Here is a 19,097-nt window from a genome sequence, read left to right on the forward strand (position 1 = left end):
TGTGTGAAATGAGAAATAAGAACACTGGAGAAAAATCTCTTTTGAAATATGATTTCATGTTTGAATTATTTTTTTGATTTGACATTTAATTTGTCGTGGAAAACACACGCACACACACAAACAACTAGTTCATACATTTAAATATCTGCTGACCTGGTTTCGACTTTGAATATTATATGACACAATTGTCTTTTTTGAATGTTAATGTCATACAATTTAAAATCTATCAAATATTTTATAATAAAAACTAAATTCATTGAAAAGAACATTTTCAATAGCAGTGAAGCTAAATCTCTAGATCCTACATTCTTAGTTAATTTTTTAAGATAAAAACATTCAACATAAGATTCAACATAAATTAATATAACTACGTAACTTGACAAAATCCCATCTCAAGTATAACGCAGCAAAATGAAGTAGTTACTTGCTGGGTAGTCAAGCATGTTTGAGCCTTATAACCAAAATAAACATATTTTCAAAAAGTATCATTACTATTAGTATTATTATCATTTCAAGTCAATTTATAATTCACAATTTATTATAAAAAAATAATAAAATTGACTTGACTATTATTAATAATATTGGTAATAGGAGTAATAGAAGCAGTAGTAGTTGAAGTACTAATGGTAGTATAAACATCAACCTGAGCTATGGGCTGCCTTAGCACTTAAGTCAAAATAAGAAAAATAAACTTTAAAAACTTAAAACTAAACGTAAAAGCCAAAATAATATTCAGCAACAAAAAAAACGCTATTCAATATGATTTTGGACACTGTTTTAGTATTTCAATGATCGATCTCGAGCATCACTGTTTTCATTTTTTTTTAAACACTGCCCCCATGTGGCGACTATTTGTCATTACAGTTTCATAGAGTGAGCCGGCTTGTTACCACGACAACCGAAACAACGCAACTCGATTTGCTTAAGGGACGTGCCAGTCCTCGAACTTAACATACACTTGATTATGCATTTAAGGAGAGTTTTAAATTAAAAAGAGATGTCTACCGGGCCAGAGGATTTGTTAGAAAGTCAGGTGCAGGACAACAAAGGGAATTATGTGTACCCTCTTGAACCAGAAACAGAAAGCCCAAGTAAAAGAGAGAATCTTGACAGAGATGGTAAAGACAAGAAAAATGACTCCATGCGCCTCCTGCAAGAGCTGGAAGAGGAGAACCACCGAGTGAGCCGGCGCAACATGGAGCTGCAGGCACAGATGGCCGTCCATTTGTGGGCGACGACCCCCCATGAACAAGACCCCGACCCGGATGTGAAAGAGTACCAGGACTGCCTGGAGCGCCTGGTGGAGCTGAGGAGGCAGAGGGCTTGCCAGATGGAGACAGCTCAGCGGCAAGAAGAGGAGCTGAGGCTAAACAACCAAAAGGAGCTCACTCAGGTAGCAAGATTGTGACTAGCTAGACAATTCAATTTTTGTAAAGGTATTTTTTAAATTAATTAAAAACAGATGACTGTCCTGGAATCTCGAACTCTTACACTTGACTTCGATGGGATTTGTTGGTGATTATTAACTAAGAGACTAATATTGTCCTTTCACTGCAAAGGAACGTGCAACGTGAACTGACACCGTCTAGCGGCGAGTCTGTGAAGCGCACGTCTTTTTTAGTTTTTTTTTTTTAAAGAAAGGTACAGTCCAAAACGCTTAACATGAACGTAAATGAGCTTTACATTGTCTTGTGTCATAAAGAAGTCATCAATTGTTACAAAATGTTCTCTGGAAACATCCACTTGAGAGTTGGGCGTTGTCGGGCTACATCTGGATTCCAAAAGTAACGTCAAGATTCCCTGCTAATCCAATCAGAGGACAGAAAGCCAAATTGACATGCAGTAGAGTATTTAATCTGAAGATGGTTCCTCTCAGACGGTTTTTGCCACCAATTCAACATTTCAGCAATCATGCGCTAAAATGTCACAATAATTACCAGGACATGTAGACAGCGTTAGACCACATCAGTTGCAGATTATCAGCAAAAAATAAATAGAAAAATAATTAATTTGGGGTGAGTACTTAAGAAAAATAAAGTCCAAAATTCTTTGGGAGATCGTTCTAATAATTTTAGAGGTTGATGTGGGCATAAGTAGAAATGAGTGCATAAATTCTGGTGATGATTGATCACATGAAGCGTTTTAGATTGTCCCTGTCCCTGAAGAAAGCCTACTTTGACAATGTCAGGAGTAGAAATTAAATTCTCAAGTAGAGATGTCCGGGGAAAAAATCTACTTAAATACACTGACAACATATTTGAATGTAGTTATTGCAAATTACCTTTTTTCATTGTTTGTTCCCAGGTGGAGGATGAATGGCGATCCCTGTTGACGTGGAAGAGGAAGCTGGCCGTCTCGCTGCTAAGAGGTCATTTGTCACCGGGAGCGGCGCGAGCCAAGGTGGACGCTGCGCTGGGGTCTGAGCAGCTCCATCGTCAAGAGCTGAGGAAGCTGCGTCTGATCCATGCCGGGATAGAGAGCAGGGTGGTCCGGCTGGAAGCGGAGCTCGGCGAGCAGGAGACAGAGGAGACGCGGGATCTCCTGGAACGGCAGTTTAAGCAGCTCCTGGTCCAAAGGATGCAGCAGAGGAAAGTGGATGAGCGGAGGAGTCAAGAGGCCTCCAAGCTCCAGAAGAACATGAAACGCACATTGGAGGTGTAAAGTCCTTCCTTAGGAAAGTTCACTTAGCTTAATGCTAACAATCAATGCAAAATGCCATAGCCCGGCTAACAGGTAGCATCAGTTATAACCCTTTAAGAAACAGACATTTAAATACAAATAGAGAGCAGCACATGTAGACAGACAATGCAACAATACTCACAGGCATATTTTCTTCATCTTCTCCTTTCGCAGTTGCTGTCAAATATGAATGAGAAGCTGCACTGGAGTCACACGGACGTGAAGGCCAAGCGGGAGCAGCTGGCCCAGCTGGAGGCTGCGCTGACCTCCAGGAAGGACCTGCTGGCCCGGACCAAGCGGGCCAGCGGTGGCTTGCGGCGGGAAAACGTGGAGCTGAAGCAGACGCGGGAACTGCTGGGGAACACGCTCCTCTTGCAGGACTTCGGGGTCACTGTGAGCGATGCCCAACGACTGCGGGACAAACTGGAGAAGCTCAAACGTCGGCGAGAAGAAATTGCTTCATCGTAGTCGTCAGTTTTAAGATGGAATTCATTTACATCGGTAGCTTGAGATACTCGTTTAATTTGTTGCGAGACTATGCAAGTAATTTATCTTTGATTGACATGTTAACTGTTAGCATGTCAGTGACATTTTGCATAGTTTGTTAGCACTAAGCTAAGCAGACAACCTTTTTTGTTTATTGGGACACTAAACTTCTGCTGGGAGCAAAGTTATTTTAGTAAACGAAAACTAACGAAATAGCGGAAACTAAAATTGAAAAAAACATTTGAGTTAACGAATTTGAATAAAAACTAAAATGATTAAGAAAAACGAAAACTAACTGAAACGACATTTTACGTTAACAAAACTGACTATAATTGTGGAGAAAACGTGCTTTGTTTTCGTCTTTGCCAAATAATTTTATACACAAGCCTTTGGTGTTGATTTTGAGAGCATTTGTTTGGATATCAACGGGATGGCCGTTTTCTGAAAGAAGAAAAGGTCGAACAGTCATATGGAAGTTGTAGTCCTCTTCATGTTTGTCGCGCCGAAGTGACATCATCAAACAGCAGCCAATAAAAAAGATCCAGCAAATGACGTCGCCCCTCAGAAACGCGTTCGTGAGTGGCCTTGGATTGAACGGCTCACCTGCAAAAGTTTTTTTTTCTTTCATATATGAACGTATATATACAGTCTATAAAAATGCTACACTGTTCACCCAGGTTTAATACTTCTCAACAGGAATTCAATCCACAAATGAACTTTAAAAGTTGGCAACTTGGCAAACAAAGCATCTTAGCTTTATTCTCTTCTTAGCCTGCATCTAACTAGAAGCGATATGCACGGCCCTCACTGCGATTCAAAGTCTGTAAACTGTACCCTGTTATCAAAATGTTTTGAAATATTTTTGTGGACTTTTCACTGCACTCTACTTACCATGGTCTTATTATTAAAGCATTAACACTTATAAAACACTATTTAAAAAAAAACTAAACTAAAACGGTTTTTGAAAAACGAAAACTAATAAAAACTAACCAACCCACCCCAAAAACTAACTAAATTTAAAAAACAAAACTCGAAATAAAAACTATAATTAAAAATGCAAAACTGCTAAAGAAGTTCCAAATCAAAATGTATCTAATAGCATGACGAAAAAATAAATATTGTATATTAAATACATCATACTCTCAAAAGATGCTTATTATTGATTGTAGTGCAGTTTGCTATATATTTTTAATCAAACTTAGTTGTAGGTTTTCCTCATTCCATCCAGTTGGAGGATGGAAAATTCATAATCATTCAAATTCAAAATTAATATAACATCATGGAACAAATGTTAGAAATGTCGCGAAACAATGAGTTCATTGAAGCTGTATTTATAAGCCAGATAAGATCAGCCATAAAAAAAATGCATTTTCATTATTAACCAGCAGATGGCAGCATTGTCCAATGTAATCACGCCTTGCACATGTCAGCGTCGACAAGTTTTGTATCATTTAAAAGCACAATTTAAATGTGTTGACTCCCAAATTGATTTTTTTATTTGCTTGGCGTCTCTAATATGCCATTTGCATCTGCTTTTACATAAAGATACATACAACTAAAGAGATTCTAATGATAAAACAAAGTCAGTGGCAAGTTAAGTTGACCTAAAACAGAAGCCAGATGCACAAGACTACTGTTCGTTGTTTGTTAGCCAATGAAGAGGAGTAGGCAAATGGGGACAAGGAGTTTCAGAAGGATGGAGGCAAGCAGGCGGACATATCAGAGGACAAATTCGTCCAAAGACTGCATGATTCTGACCACCCAGGGACGAGTCGGGTTGGCACAGATGTGATGTTTCTTTTTGGTCACCAGACTGTAAAGGGATAACATTGGAAATGCCGGGACAACAATTTTAAGATTAAAAAATGTCATGAAATAATTAGAAGAAACTTACATGACTCCCATTACGGGGCATCGGACGTCAGTCACGTAATAGGACTCGATGATTTTGGGGTTCAGTTTTCGTGGGTAGTGTTTAAAGCAGCAATCTTCCGGGCCGATGGAATCTGGCCAATGAAAACGCAATCAAATTTGTGGAGCGAAAGGATGCAAAGACAAATGTACAAAGTCTCACTGTTGCAGGCGACGAATGAAAGCGACGCAGCTGCCAGCGCGCAAAGCAGGGCGACGTGCATGCTCCTCATGGTGCTTGCCTTCCAAAGATCTTGATGATGGTGATGAAAGTGGCCACGGTGCTCCTAAAAAAGAAAGCACTCACCGTCATATTTATATATACGACACAGGACTATCTACATTGTGGAAGAAGGTGGGCACTTGTTGCGGTTTTGACACGACTTTTAGTTGCTTGTGACGTCAAACTTTCCACTCCACTTTGAAAGCTGCAGCGGAAACCAAATGCACTTGCGGTTGTCGCCCTCATATAGACATCAGTGTACAATATTAACACTATGAGGATTTGCAAGTCCTTTATTTGGTCAAATGACATGTTCATTTCCCTCCAGCGGCCAGTTCAAAGCAAAAAAAAAAAAAACAAAAGCTGAAGAGGACAGCAAATCAAAGACATAACAGTGCAATCACAGTTTACATTCATTTCATTGGTGATCTGATCAAACGAGCCAATGTCGCATGTAACAAAGGATTAACCGAGGTGTGCGTCTCAATCTGGAACTATAATTGAACACACAAGCACATATATAGAGACCACACATAACCAAACTTTAAAGAGCCTGAGATAGGACTCGTGATGCACCCACAGGGCCAATGTGCAAAAAAGTGTTATTGCAGTTCTGTGGTGGGTTGCTGCACTTGGGGAGGAAGTGCAAAACCACGCAGACAATATTAAAAAAAAAAAGATATATATATATATAAAGTTTCCTGTTAACCCACAGCATGTCATCAAATTGAGCAATGGATGCCGATCAAGTGCCACAACTGGAATAAAAAAAAATAAATTAAAAAAAATAAAATAAATCGAACCCCCAAGTTCACGCACGATAACACAAGTGTAAAATGGACAACAGCTTCAATGGACAGTGCAACATCTTGAACAGTCCAGATGAAGAAATAAGTCCCGACGGGACTGTGAGGATTTTTGTTTTGGAAACTCCAAAGAAAAAGCACCTGCAGCAGATAGCCCCTTTCAATAAATAAACACCTCACACAAATAAAAGACTAACAAGCTGAAATGTCAAATGAAACCAAGTCGTTAGTTACGCAATGTCCCGCAAATATTGAAAGGCAGCTTCTGACCTCGTTTCCAGAGGATTTCCACATGTAACATACAACACCACAATTGCCTCCAGACGAGGCGTTCAGGGAGTCACCTTAAAAAAAAAAAAGAAAAAAAAAAAGACAAACAGCCGTTAATGACAACTGAGTGACAAAGTGGACATGATAAACTAGCATCTTGGTGGTCCCTCGGGGTCCGGGAGTGTGTCGTGTTGTGGCTCCTCCGCTGGGAAGTTCATTAAGTAAGGCACCCCTGCTCCGGTACACACGGGTCCCCGTCGAAGTCGACATCGACGTTGCTGCATTGAAAGACACAAGTTCAGTCTTTTCCATGATGTATTTCCTCCGCACATCAGCGCTTCAGCACGGGACTGCCTCGCTCTGGATCTTTCTGTAACGTCTGCAAAACCTAAACAGGACACAGTCTCGTCAAAAATATCGGCATGGATTTATAAAAATACATTTAGAAAAAAACTCTTCCGCTGCGTTTTGGCCTACCTGCGCCCACTTCCTGTTGCGGCTGCTCATGTGGACAGCGGCGATGTGCTGGAAGAGCTGCTCGGCGGGGACTAGCTCGGGCAGGCGGGTGAGGAATTGGGCCATGTGGATGAAGTCCATGCCGGTCAGAACGTCCTGAAAGAGGCGCAGCAGGCCCAGCGCCGTGCGGAACAGGAACTCGTCGCCGTCTCGGCAGAAGACGTCCCACACGCGAGACGCCAGGTCCAGTGGCAGAGACTTACTGTACAAGGTGAAGATCCTGGAAGGAGGAGTGGAGGAGCACATCATTTATGGAGAACATCCACGAAGAGATGATGTGATTTTTTTTTTTTTTTTTTTTACTGTATACCACTTGGCTAGTGTGAGTGAATTGTTATATATGACTACGAAAAATTATATTTCCGTAATTAGGGCCCAAATGATTAATATGCTAATATTAGCCATTTTATAAGTGTTTTTTTTACACATTGTACCAAAAATAGGTCAATTTTTGCAGATGATTGCCTCGTTCAAAAAGTTAAATACTGAAAAAATCCTTTTTTTTTTTCCAATTTCACATTTTCTGCCTGTACTTCATATCTTTATTGTTCTAAGTGTTTTAGAACAAAATGTGTTTTTATTAATTAATCAGTGATCAGGATTCGGCTAAAACATACATTTAAAAAATCCTATTATTAATTCACTCAGTGCCACAAGTGTTTATATTCTACAACTGGAATCAAACCTTTTAGTGTCATTGATGAATCTATACGTCATGTACGTTTTTCAACGACTCCTTTTTGAGCAGCAACTTGTGTAAAAACTACGCAAACAAACAGACATCCAAAAGTTTGGAGGTCAAATTAAGTTCACTTGAACAAGTTGGAGCGCATTTTAGGTTTGTTCAAAAACTTCACCTAAAATCCAAATACCACAAACATTAAAATAAGTGAAATTTTGCTATCAACACTTTGCTATCACGGAAAGGAGAATTAATGGCAGGAAAACCAGCATGTTTTGTGTGTGAAATTCAAAACGGAAATGTCTGAAATTTTCAAAGCGACACAGACCCCCTGCCGAAACCACCGCCCGCCCGCACAAACAGCCATTTCCTGTTTTCTCAGCAACTCAAAACAAGCGCCTGAAGGCAGACGCCATGATAATGTCGCAAAGCATTTTCAAGTCAGTGTTGAAAAATATTAAAAAAAAAAAAAAAGAAGACTCACCAGTCAATCAAATAAATATCAGGGGTTAGGTTGTTCTTCTTGAAATGTGCAAAGAGCTTTGGTAGGTTTTCTTCAAAGAACACCTCGAATGCAGCAAAGTACGTCAACATCTGCAACCACACAAGATGAAACACACATCAGCACTACGCGGCTGGCCGAGGTCAACCGTGATCTTATCTTCTCGTGCACCGACAAGGCTGTGGTCCACTCGGAAGAAGGCCATCTGACAAGGTTTGTTGAGCAGGTTGGCGAAGGCGATGAAGGCATCGGCCGTGTCCAGGTTCAGGATGAGCACTGCCGCGATGAACGACATTCCCTGCACCTGCAAAGGCAAAAAGCCACGTACGTCGTATCAGATCTAAAAGTGGCACTTGATGTCATCCGGACTTTACAGGATAAGGTCGGCCGACGAACGCTTTCATTTGAGTCGCACTCAGAGGAAATCAATCAAGTCATTCCAACCACAATCACACACGCTTATCACACGCGATATGTCGGGGGCGACATGTGAAGTTTCAAGTCAATGCTGCCCCCCCTTGAACTTTCACAAAGGTTGACTGCTTTCAGACAAAAATGTAAATAAAGTGGCAACATCATAAGAGACACATAGACACGAAGGAGAGGCTCAATAAGACGCAGTAATGAGACCATGTCATTTTACGCAGAGGATAAAGAATATATGCCTGAATCGTTGGAAAAAATAAATTTGGCAAAACATAAAAGAAAATGCTGACTTATACGAAGTGAAGTTGGCAAAGTAGCACTTACATAGCCGACATCTGGCCGATAGCAAGTGTAGGCTCCCAGAATGCTGTGAAGCACGTCATGATAGGGCCCGCCCTTGACGACAAAGACAGAACGATGCAATCAGGCTTAAGAAGCGGCGATCCAACCCCAGGTGGGGAATGCGGTGCCTCCCACCGACCTGCTGGAAGATGCACAAGTGCGGGAATGTTCTGGAGATGTCCAGCTTGATCAGCTCCAAGCTCGACTCCCGATTGGACGAGCCCGCATCTGAGGGAGGGAGGGGGCACAACATCACCATAAATGAGATCCATCGTAAAAGAGTCGCGGGGGTCACTCGTGGGGTGAGTTGTGCATACGGACCTTGGCTTTCAGCCTGAGGTGCGCTGGCTGCTGTGCTTCTCCACTTTTCTTTGGCCCGCGCCAGGCAGATGTTATAAAGCTCTGTGTGGGCCGATAAAAGGACGGTCATTACCGTGATATGAAACTACAAATGCACTGGGTGGACTTTCTATCAGTCTCGGAAGATCAATAAATTTCTTTTTGTGCGGCTGCACTGTGTGGCATGGAGACAAATCTGCGAGTAGCCCTGAGAGGAGGCTGGCCACGCATGCACACACAGACACACACGCGCACACACTCGTTGCTGCAATTTCTTTTCCTCAGTATTGTGATTGCAATATGTGTTTTGTTTTTTTTCCAAAGTCCACTTCCCATGTATATTATTTTTTTTAATTCATCTGAATTACAATATACAATACCAGACTTGTTTTAATATGTAAATGCTAATGCGAACCCAGTCGTTCTAAAACACGTACGAAAGTAAAGCGTAATCACACATCCACTACAGTAGGTGGCAGTGGTGCTCTGATGTATTTATATAAAATACATTTACATATATATTTTTTTTAATTTCAAGGAAATTGAAGCACTTCAAATGTTTGCTGTTACTCACTAAAAAAAACTATCGTGACCTCATTCTATGGACACACTAATTGGAGTTTAATGTGAAAAAATAAACACAACAAGAATATTGTACGTTGTGTATAGCGCTTTGTTGCAGCAGCCGGAGACTAGGGGGGTATGAAATGTTTTCTCCTGTGCAAACCCGAATCCTTTCCAAATTGCATTCTTCGACGCCGCAACGGAATCGTTGAGGCCTAACACTGAGCAGCAGTACCATGAGTGATGTTGAGTTCGTTGCCCACGGCCAGGCTCCACACTTTGCCTCTGACGCTGGGCGGGATGCCCTGCCACCACAGGTCCCTCACTCGTCGCGACGTGCGCCTGCAGAGGGAAGGCAGCGCAGAGGTCAAAGGTGGACTCGAGCCCTACGACGCTCTCCCAATTGCGATGGATGCGACTGAACGGCACGGCTGACAAGCTTGCGAATGACTAACATGGTGCTCCAGTTGGGCAAGATCTCCTGGTTCCACGACTGAGCGGCTGAGCCAATGCTCTCCTCCATCTTGCAGCGCTCCTCCAGCTGCTTCTTCCTCTTTTGGGCATCCTTTAGCTCTACAACAACGACAACGACGATGACAAAGAGGCATGCGGAGACAACCAGGAAGGATGCGAGAGCGTAGAAAGTTAACAGTTAGTACCTCTCTTCTTGGCCTGGGCCACCATCTCTTCATATTGCTGCCTGTGTTTTTCTGCCTCCTCGGCCGGCTTGGCTGGAAGATTACTGGAATATTGAAACATTGAAACCCATGCAGTGAGTTGGTGAGATTTGGGGCTATGCCGCACCAACAGGAAGTGTTTGTTCCCACTTTGACAAAGCAGTACAATGTATGCTTTTTCTTTTTAACAATATGTTCTATTTGCACCCCACTAGTCTAAACACAGCATTCTGATTCCAATTGTGTTTGTTGAATCAGAATTAAGCAAAAAAAAATTGAAAGTTTGTCTCAGCGGGCGGCCATTTTGCCTCGCACTGTCACTTGCTGTCCACTGAAAATGACATCACAGTGCCGTTACATGACCAAACCAAGTGAACGGGCGTTGTGATGGTTATTACCGGAGCCCTTAGGCACTGTGATGTCAATTTCAATTGACACCAAGTGGCAGTACAAGGCAAAAAGGAAGGAGAAAAATGGCTGCATTTTTTTCTTTTTTTATTCAATCATATTCCACAAAAGCGATATTAATCAGAAGAAAATGTTTAAAAAAGTGAAGGTGTTAACAGTAGAACATATTGTAAAGAAAATTTTAGATTTGACTTCCACTTTAAGGTTTTAGATTGACTGTAGTGTTTTGAGGTCACAAATAACTTTTGGTGGAAGATAAAAGATGGGAAGAATGTGAGGAATGTGAAGATTAAAAAAAAAAGCAACAGTGTGCTTTCATCATCTCTGAGCAAAGCAAAACTGATAGCGTGTTTACATACGCGGGTCGGTCCTCCAGTATGAGAGCGGTGGTGGAGAGAGGCTCAAAGTCCAGGTTCTTCCTCACATTCTGCCTGGGGGACGTCCGATTGCCGTGTCCAGCTCTGCCAGTCTTTGTTTCATATTCCTGACAAAGCAAAAGTCACAGAATTGCACAAATGAATCAATTGAGTTTTTCTGGGTTCCCAACATCTGACGAGCGCGAGCGGACATGCGCTAGCCGATCACGCATCTTCTTATGGTTTAAGTCGAGCGCTACTGCAAATAGGTCAAGAGCAATATGATCACACACACGCACACACACATCTCTGTGTGTGCACGTCGCTACTTAATAATTCAGACGGAGTGACCGGCAATCAGCTTAGCGTGCCGACACACTTTGAATGTGCTCACGATGGAAGACTGATGAAGTTAATTGGATTTTTTTTTTCCCATTTGTCAGGTTTTGAGAGGACAGCCTGAACGCAAAAGCACAAATCCAAGAGGGGCAACATTAAAAAAAAGATGAACTCGGATTTAATAGAAGCTATAAAAACCTTATGAAGCACTTAGCGTGAAGCTACAGCCGAGCAAGTAAACGTGTTGTGCACTTTGGCGCCAACACGTGAAAAGAAATTTCAAAATAAAAACAAAGGCAGGCCGTCGCGACAGTGACGCAACGTTAACATGAAAATCATTTTCAAAACAAAGAGTGATAATTACTCAGTGGTGCCCTTCTATTTAATGTTTGCTGAAATTAGACTCCCTGTGCTTTTATTTTTGCAGACGTCTGAGTCATCCACCTGCTCCTTGCTACAAGCAACACAAAGCACCTTCCAGGAACTCAAAGGGGCCATTGTGTGAAATCGGAGGCATCCTTCCGCCCACCCAACAAGCAAAGGAAGCCGCTTGCCTCCCTCCCGGTATCCACAACGCTAACTCACCATGAACGCAGTCGTTCCGCGCACGACGCCGATCCTCCAGTGGGGGTGAGCTGGGAGTTTGTGTCTTTGCCGAACATTAGCTGAACGTCATGGCTGCTCCCGAGGGGATCGCAACTGGCGACGTTGCCCACGAGGCCCGGCGGACGTGGAGCACGGCGGGACGGACGAGGGGCACACCCCGCGTTGGAAAACATGCAGCCGCACGGCGGCGCCCCCGTTTGCGCGGCTCCCTTCCCCCGCCTGTCTGAAGAGGGATGCTCACGCCAGCTGCTCCGCATCAGATCTGGAGCGACCACCGAGTGTGTGCGCGCGTGTGTGCGTTAGCCACTGCACTGAAATGCTCTGGGCTCGGCTGTGTCCTGACAGCCTTTCTAATCGATCCCAGAGAAAAAGATAATCATATTCGATGACTAGATCACGACATTTCAGGAGGATTTATATTGTTGAGAAACAAAAAAAACAAGACTAAAGACCACAGTGAGGTGCTGATTTCTTAATGAGGACAGTTTGTGCAAAGTCCAAAGCACCTCACAGGTTTTCCAAGCCTATCTTTTAAGCAGCAGAAAAACAAAAGACTTGACACTAGATCTTTTTTTTTTTTTTTCTTCTTTGTTAACCGATTCCTCAGCTCGGATATGAAGTTACAGCCACGGATCAGGTTATGAAGCACATGTTGATTGGGAGCCTTTTGGTGTCTGGAGCTTACTCCGAAAACGCACAGAGGAGTGCGACAATAGCAAGTTGGAATGACATGCTGTTGTCAATGAAATAGTTAGCAGCCGACACTTTGATATTGAACTGCATATATATCTATATGGATAGAGAGAGAGAGAATATATATATATATATATATATATATATATATATATATATATATATATATATATATATATATATATATATATATATATATATGAGAGAGAGAGAGAGAGAGAGAGAAAGAGAGAGAGAGAGAGAGAGAAAGAGAGAGCGAGAGAGAGAGAGACAGAGAGAGAGAGAAAGTGAGAGGGAGAGAGAGAGACAGAGAGAGAGAGAGAGAGAAAGAAAAAGAGAGACAGTGCGAGAGAGACAAAGGGAGACAGAGGGAGAAAGAAAAAGAGAGGGGGGGGGGATGATGGAGCCCTGCGCTGTTACTGGTTTTAATTAATTATACTATTTACAAACCTTATGTAATTATCAACCCTTAGAATGTCCCAGCTGACAAGGAGCTTGCATAACAATGTTATTTTATCTCTGATGACGAATCATAATAGCACTTGGCATTTATCATGACAGTGTGCTGGACCATGATAAGAGATGTGTAGGACTTGGACGTCCGAGGGACGCGCCTTCATCAGCAACTGGTATTCAATTGAAGTAAACATTACCTTCTGTATTCTTTTCGGGTCCTTGATGGGCACCTCGCGTGGTGGCACCTTGCCAAACAGCTTCCATCCAGCATCCCGCTGCTCCACTGAGCAACTGTCCTTCACTTTACGGACAAAGAGACTCCTGAAATGCACAATGCAAACTTGTCAGGAGGGCTTGTTTAAATAACCTCAGAAACCATACCCCCCAAAATAAATAAATAAATAAAAATAAATACATAAAAATAAATACATAAATAAAAAAATAAAATAAAATAAAATAAAATAAAATAAAATAAAATAAATACAAGGGCGCTTGAGTGTGTCAATTTGCCTGCTCTTGCTTTCACGTACGCATCATATAAGTGCAAGTGAAGGCTTCAATTAGAAGTGTGAACGGCAAGGGGGTGCAAAAAGCATAGTGGTCACGCGCAAAGAGGAGGCGTAAAAAAAAAAAAAAAAGCCAGCATGTTGTTAATTCACTGACCTCATGCTTGTTGTACCAATCAAGACTTGACTTTTATATAGCAAAAATGACAGCAAGCTAGAGACTTCATTCACTCTCACCGCGAGCCTAATGGGGAACGTTGACTCGCCTTGAATTGTTATTTTGACAGATCCCGCTGGGGACGTTTGGCCCAATGGCAGCAGTTCTTCTCAAACATGTAGATTTAAGTGAAGACGATGATATCATGTTTCATCATGTGCTCTTTTACAAAGGTTGGAAAAAAATAAATAAATAGAGGATGATGCAGTCATGAGATGAAAGTGACTCATGCCATTGTCTGTGAGATGATCAATGACTGAGGCAACTGCAAATCACACCGCTTCCTACGTGACTTCTTCCGCTCTTGCGAGCGCCACAGAACAAATGTTGACAAAGGCATTTTTGTCAAGCCGATGGGGGTTAGCGTTTAGAGCCAAACAGACGGAAAAGTCCAGCGTTGTTGCTGCTTTGCGTCACATGACCACGACGACAAGCGGTCACAAGACGGGAGAAGACGCAAATATCAAACCGCTGCTCGACGCAAACGGCGTTTGTCCCCACTTCATCGACTGTGATTAAATCACACCTGCTGACTAGCACAAACAACCCACAACAAATCCACAAACGACCTCCTACCTGTCAATGAACAGAAAAAGTGACGGGGCTGGCATTCTGCTCTGACCCAACCGAAAAGGCTCAAATTAGTGTCCGCAAAAGTTGGCAGTGAGGACGTTGGGTAATGCCGGAGTGCAGAGCCAGAGGTGCGCATCCCATAGTTTTTGCCCTGGGAGTGATACACTGAGGGAACATTTCGCTGCTCCACCCTTTGCAGTGGGGGGGGTGGAGAAGTCTGAAGGGCGGCGAGGGAATGTTCAACTTTACAACGCAAAGCACTGATAACAGCACAATAATGCACTGTATGGGAGTGTGTGAGGATACTGGAATAAGTTGGCCGCTGAGTGGGCCCCCCTTCTCAGCAAGTGTAAAAGGATTTGCCGTGATTAAGCTGCTGCACCAAGATTAAAATACACAAACAGAGTGCTGACTCATTCGCGTATTTCGGCGCAAGTGAACCAACACTTTTAAGAACATTCCTTCAGCTATATGCTTCGTTTGTATGGAATGCTGCTGCGTGTGTGTTAACGGAACAGTTGAAGTTCGCCGTAATTAAAAACAACCGTGCAACATTGCCTGCACGGCTCTAACGAATAGTATTGAGAGTCGTAGAGTTCTATACCTTCAAGCAGCAATATTTGAACAAAAGCGGTCCATCAACATATCTAGACAGACAGGCCTATTTTCTTCAGCTACGGTCGCCCCTCAGTCTGTACGCTGTAACTTCCCACATTCCCTCCAACATGCGCAAGTCTTTGAGATCTCTTGTTTTGTTTTTCTATGACGCTATGTGCTGAGGTGTTTTTTTTCCAGACCGCATACTGTGATTTACTCGTCGAGTAAAACAGACTTACCTGTTGAACAAGCTGGCAAGGGATCCCAGTTTCTTTTGACTGCTATCCTCTTCCTGTTTCATAACTCCAGGTGGGCTCCCTTGTACCGGGCCCCTGAAGTCTTTGAAGCATCCCGGCAACGAAGCAAGCGCAACGTCGGAGAAGGGAGCAGTGCAGCTGTCGTCCGTCTCCAAGGTGACGATGGCGCTCGAGTCGGAGGTGACAGTGAAATGCAAGATGTCTTCGTTGGAAGCAGAGAGCTCCGTGCTCATGCTGGACGCGCTGCACACGGAGACGTCGTCGCTGCGGTTCAAGGTTCGGTGGCTCGCGCCGGCTCCGGGAAATCTGAGGCCCGGGCTGAAGAAGCGGGTGCCATCGTAGCCGCTGCGTGGGAAGCTGGACGACTTGGGCACGCCGTTCTTGTCGGAGGGGTCATCATCTAACGTTAAAGTTGCAGGAGAGTCTGCTCCTGTGAGATCTGGAGCATTGAGCTCCAAAGTTGGGATACCAGAGTCCTGGGAAGTCAGACTGTGGTTGTCCAGGTCGAGACTGAGCTTCTGTGGACTGCTTTGGAAAATGGAGGTTGAGGGGGGGCATGGTGTGGCTTCACCTTGGAGCACCGCGCCCGAATCAGAGACGTGCTTCTTGGAGAGGTCGTGATGACCGGAGACAGAGGAGCCTCTTACGACACAACCGTTCTCCACAATTACTCCTCCAGACACACCTAGGAAATAGGCTTTTTTTAAATTGTGTGATTGTTTATTATAATAGAGATTAATTTGTTTGTTAAAAGAAAAAAGCATGGAAAGAGGAAAGAAAAATCTCAATTATTTTTCCAAATCGCTCTACCCTCCTTAATGCTAACACATAATGTAAAACACCATTGACAAACTAAAACTGCGGTATTATAACCCTTTAAGCGTTATTTGAACACTCACTATTCTTTATCCTCTGTGAAAAGCGACTAATATGACAACAGCTTACGGACTCACAGCAGCTCCACTCATTTCAATGGGGAATGATGATTAAAGATACAAGTATTTGGAGATTTTATTAACTTGATTTACAAATGTAATCAATTCAGGTAATTTCAGATTCCTGTTCACAGTAACGGAAATGTCTTAATACAAATAAAACCATACAGGAGAATAAACTGGCTTTATAAAGCATAATTAATACTTGAACAGTAGTTTTTGCCAGTTGGATGTATGTCAGGAAGTCAGGAGCTGGAGTTCGGGTGAGTGAGTTGTACTCAAAAGGAGCTCCTTGCGAGTGTGTTCATTCTGTCTTTGTGCTTTAGTCTTTGTCTCGTACTTACTTTACCATTGATTAAGTCTAATGTGTGGACTTCAAAGACGTGTCATTTTATTAATGACATTCACGTGAACGACATCAAGAAGCTTTTCGTATCACATCACGTGCATTGCATTCATCTCAATCCACGCAGTCAATTGATAAGTTAACTCTACTGCCTTCCGTACATTAAAAAAGATGTGAGTGAAAAGATGAGCCTCACATGGGGGAGCAAGTGTGTGACAAATGGCAAGCAGAGAAGACAACCTACCACCGCGGTTCTCGGTCCTGCCCCGGTCACAGTGGGTCGGGTTTGCCATGGGGGCCGCTCGAAGCTACAGGTGGCCGGCTGTCTTCCGCAAACTGGAGCGCTTCATGGTGATGCGGAAACCACTATCACCTCCCCGGCGTTTCCTCAACGCAGCTCGGCGTGAACAAAAATGACCGACGGGAGGTCATTTAGCGACGTAGGGGAAGAAAAAAAAAACACTTGGAACGGGACTCGCTCGCACCTTAAGTTGTCTTTTTGCGTTTCCTCACTGGAACCGAAGCAAGGTTGAAAGCTCTCCACGAAACATTAACACCTCCGCGGTGTTCGTTGAGAAAGGCGAGCATGGGAAATGAATAAGTTTAGTCGCGTTAGTTCGCATCTTGTACCTGTGTGCCTATTTCCGCCGCCATTTTAAAACAAACTTGCGACGGAGAGTAATCGAGCCCTGAGTGTTGCCGTCGGATGGAGTCACCTGTCCGTGGCCCAAGACATAATTAATCGACCTCCCAAACTACGACACTCGCTTATTATTCTATTTTTAGTTTTCAATTTTATTAAGCCAAGTCCCGTACTATATTTTACCACCGCCCCAAAAAAGAGCCTTTAATAAGAAATAATTAACCTCGGTTTTTGTTTCAAAGTCTTCAAATTCTCGTTTGTTATGTGGTAAATGAACCCCCAAAATGTCGTACTTTCTTTGTCGCACCTTTCCTTCCGTCGTTAAACGAGTAGTTCAGTCTGATAATTTCTATAATCACGAGAGGGAGCTTCCGCTTGTTATATTAAAATGTAATTTTCTCCACGGTCAGCAGAGGGCACCAACACTTCATAGGAGGGTCAAGATTTTCAATTACAGTACCCCTTTGTAAAAAAAAAATATATAAATACGAGAAAGCATTTAAATCGTAAATTAAAGTCATTTAACCCACCAGCCAACAATTGCCACGATAGAAATAAAATGTACAATTTGACAACAATTTGCTGTAGAGTTGAAAATTACAAAATCAGGCAAAAATCTGGCAAGCTTCTTTATATTTGCATTGAAGCAGCTAAAATGGTCAAAATACAGAGTGAGCTGGTTGAGAAAACTTGATTTTTACGGTAATCAAAATCTGCCCTCTAGTGTTCTGTACTATTAAAAAAAAAAGTCAAGGAAAAGTTTGAAGAATGGAGGCAAAGTTTGATGTTTGGTTGACCCTTTTATTAGATGTTAATGAAATCCACAATGAAACAAAATCATTTACTCAGGGTGTACATGAAATCAGAGCACACACACACACACGCACACACACGCTACTTTGAGGGAGATGGGGACAACCAAAAGGAAGGAATGAAATGACTGAAAAGTTTTCAGTGCTGGGTTATGCGATCCAAACTCGACAACAACATATCCCCTCACTGATTGCATTTTCTCATCGCACAGTTTGTCGCCATTTCTTTTTCATTCAAATGCAGCATAGGAAAACGGAAGAATTTCATGGAGAAAGCTGTGACGCGTTCCTTGCAGCTAAGCGCTTTCATGTGTCGGATTGTCATCGACAACAATCTCCCCACAAACAATTTCTGTCTCTCTTAAGGACAACATTCACAGACATGTCGTCTCCCAACCTCAACGCTCAAAATCGAAACTTGCAAACAGTTTCGATTGGGCCAAAATACCCTCACACTCGTCGTTCACCTCACTCTTAAACATTTTGGTTTATCCAAAAAAAGGTGGACAGTTGTTTGCATGGTGCATTTTCAGAGACTTCCTGTTTTGTTTTTTTAAACCCAGGTGTCATGTGAAAAACAAACATGCAAACTTCTACAAGACTGACTTTTCTCCACATACTCTTGAAGATTTACAAGCGCCAAGGCATTGCATAGAAACCCTGGGGGGCTCTTGAGAAGCCCTCCACATTGCTTATGCAGTCTACAATGGCTTTTTTTTTTCTACCTCTCTCCTCTCCTTCAAACTATATAGCTCTAAATAAAACCATTCATCTCTGTGGCTTGCTTGGAAATAATGTCAATGTGTCGCCTACAATCAATGTTTTGTCCACAGCTGATTGTAGATGATGTTTATGAAAGTATATGAAAAAATTCCTGAGTGTCTGATGACTGTGAAAAGACAGGGGAGCGTGACCCTGAAGTTGGGAGTC

The 19,097-nt window shown here is 42.7% G+C and overlaps 3 protein-coding genes across 4 annotated transcripts; 1 reads left to right on the forward strand and 2 right to left on the reverse strand.

Moving 5' to 3' along the window:
• Positions 1-936: 936 nt before the first annotated feature.
• cfap184 (cilia and flagella associated protein 184) lies at positions 937-3,507 on the forward strand. Its single transcript, XM_088293444.1, is given in 3 exon segments — positions 937-1,393; positions 2,305-2,655; positions 2,854-3,507. Coding segments are annotated over 3 exon segments (1,083 nt in total). The 5' UTR covers positions 937-997; the 3' UTR covers positions 3,190-3,507.
• A 973-nt stretch (positions 3,508-4,480) lies between these two features.
• ccl36.1 (chemokine (C-C motif) ligand 36, duplicate 1) lies at positions 4,481-6,518 on the reverse strand. The gene is made up of 4 exons (XM_088292798.1): positions 6,376-6,518; positions 5,240-5,363; positions 5,060-5,171; positions 4,481-4,978 (listed from the first exon to the last, which is right to left on the reverse strand). Exons 1-4 carry the CDS (start codon positions 6,397-6,399, stop codon positions 4,885-4,887), a joined length of 354 nt encoding a protein of 117 aa, XP_088148924.1. The 5' UTR covers positions 6,400-6,518; the 3' UTR covers positions 4,481-4,884.
• Positions 5,575-17,660, reverse strand: tbc1d14 (TBC1 domain family, member 14). 2 transcript variants are annotated; one of them, XM_088292797.1, is made up of 14 exons: positions 16,957-17,647; positions 15,414-16,116; positions 13,479-13,602; positions 11,191-11,315; positions 10,406-10,488; positions 10,202-10,319; positions 9,982-10,088; positions 9,165-9,245; positions 8,983-9,071; positions 8,826-8,897; positions 8,251-8,379; positions 8,058-8,167; positions 6,853-7,111; positions 5,575-6,763 (listed from the first exon to the last, which is right to left on the reverse strand). In XM_088292797.1, the coding sequence occupies exons 1-14, from the start codon at positions 17,003-17,005 to the stop codon at positions 6,707-6,709; spliced, it is 2,106 nt and encodes a 701-aa protein (XP_088148923.1). In that variant the 5' UTR covers positions 17,006-17,647; the 3' UTR covers positions 5,575-6,706. The 2 variants fall into 2 exon arrangements, 1 of the variants encoding a protein (XP_088148923.1); XR_015842798.1 differs by lacking the exon at positions 5,575-6,763 and having other exon boundaries at positions 6,963-7,111; positions 8,247-8,379; positions 16,957-17,660.
• Between the last annotated feature and the right edge of the window lie 1,437 nt (positions 17,661-19,097).

This window comes from Idiotropiscis lumnitzeri, chromosome 4 (genome assembly GCF_059441095.1).
Source record: "Idiotropiscis lumnitzeri isolate Australia: NSW breed Sydney's pygmy pipehorse chromosome 4, RoL_Ilum_1.0, whole genome shotgun sequence".
Lineage (NCBI taxonomy): Eukaryota > Metazoa > Chordata > Actinopteri > Syngnathiformes > Syngnathidae > Idiotropiscis > Idiotropiscis lumnitzeri.

What these genes read in the sequence shown, in the direction of transcription:
- tbc1d14 (XM_088292797.1), bottom strand. Translation starts at nt 17,005, where the DNA reads ATGGCAAACCCGACCCACTGTGACCGGGGCAGGACCGAGAACCGCGGT. An exon ending in CAGGACCGAGAACCGCGGTG is followed by an intron (nt 16,117 to 16,956) that starts GTAGGTTGTCTT and finishes CCTATTTCCTAG; the next exon opens with GTGTGTCTGGAGGAGTAATT. An exon ending in GCAACAGGAAGTGGGCGCAG is followed by an intron (nt 6,764 to 6,852) that starts GTAGGCCAAAAC and finishes TGTCCTGTTTAG; the next exon opens with GTTTTGCAGACGTTACAGAA.
- ccl36.1 (XM_088292798.1), bottom strand. Translation starts at nt 6,399, where the DNA reads ATGTGGAAATCCTCTGGAAACGAG. An exon ending in TTCATTCGTCGCCTGCAACA is followed by an intron (nt 5,172 to 5,239) that starts GTGAGACTTTGT and finishes TTCATTGGCCAG; the next exon opens with ATTCCATCGGCCCGGAAGAT. An exon ending in TGCCCCGTAATGGGAGTCAT is followed by an intron (nt 4,979 to 5,059) that starts GTAAGTTTCTTC and finishes ATCCCTTTACAG; the next exon opens with TCTGGTGACCAAAAAGAAAC.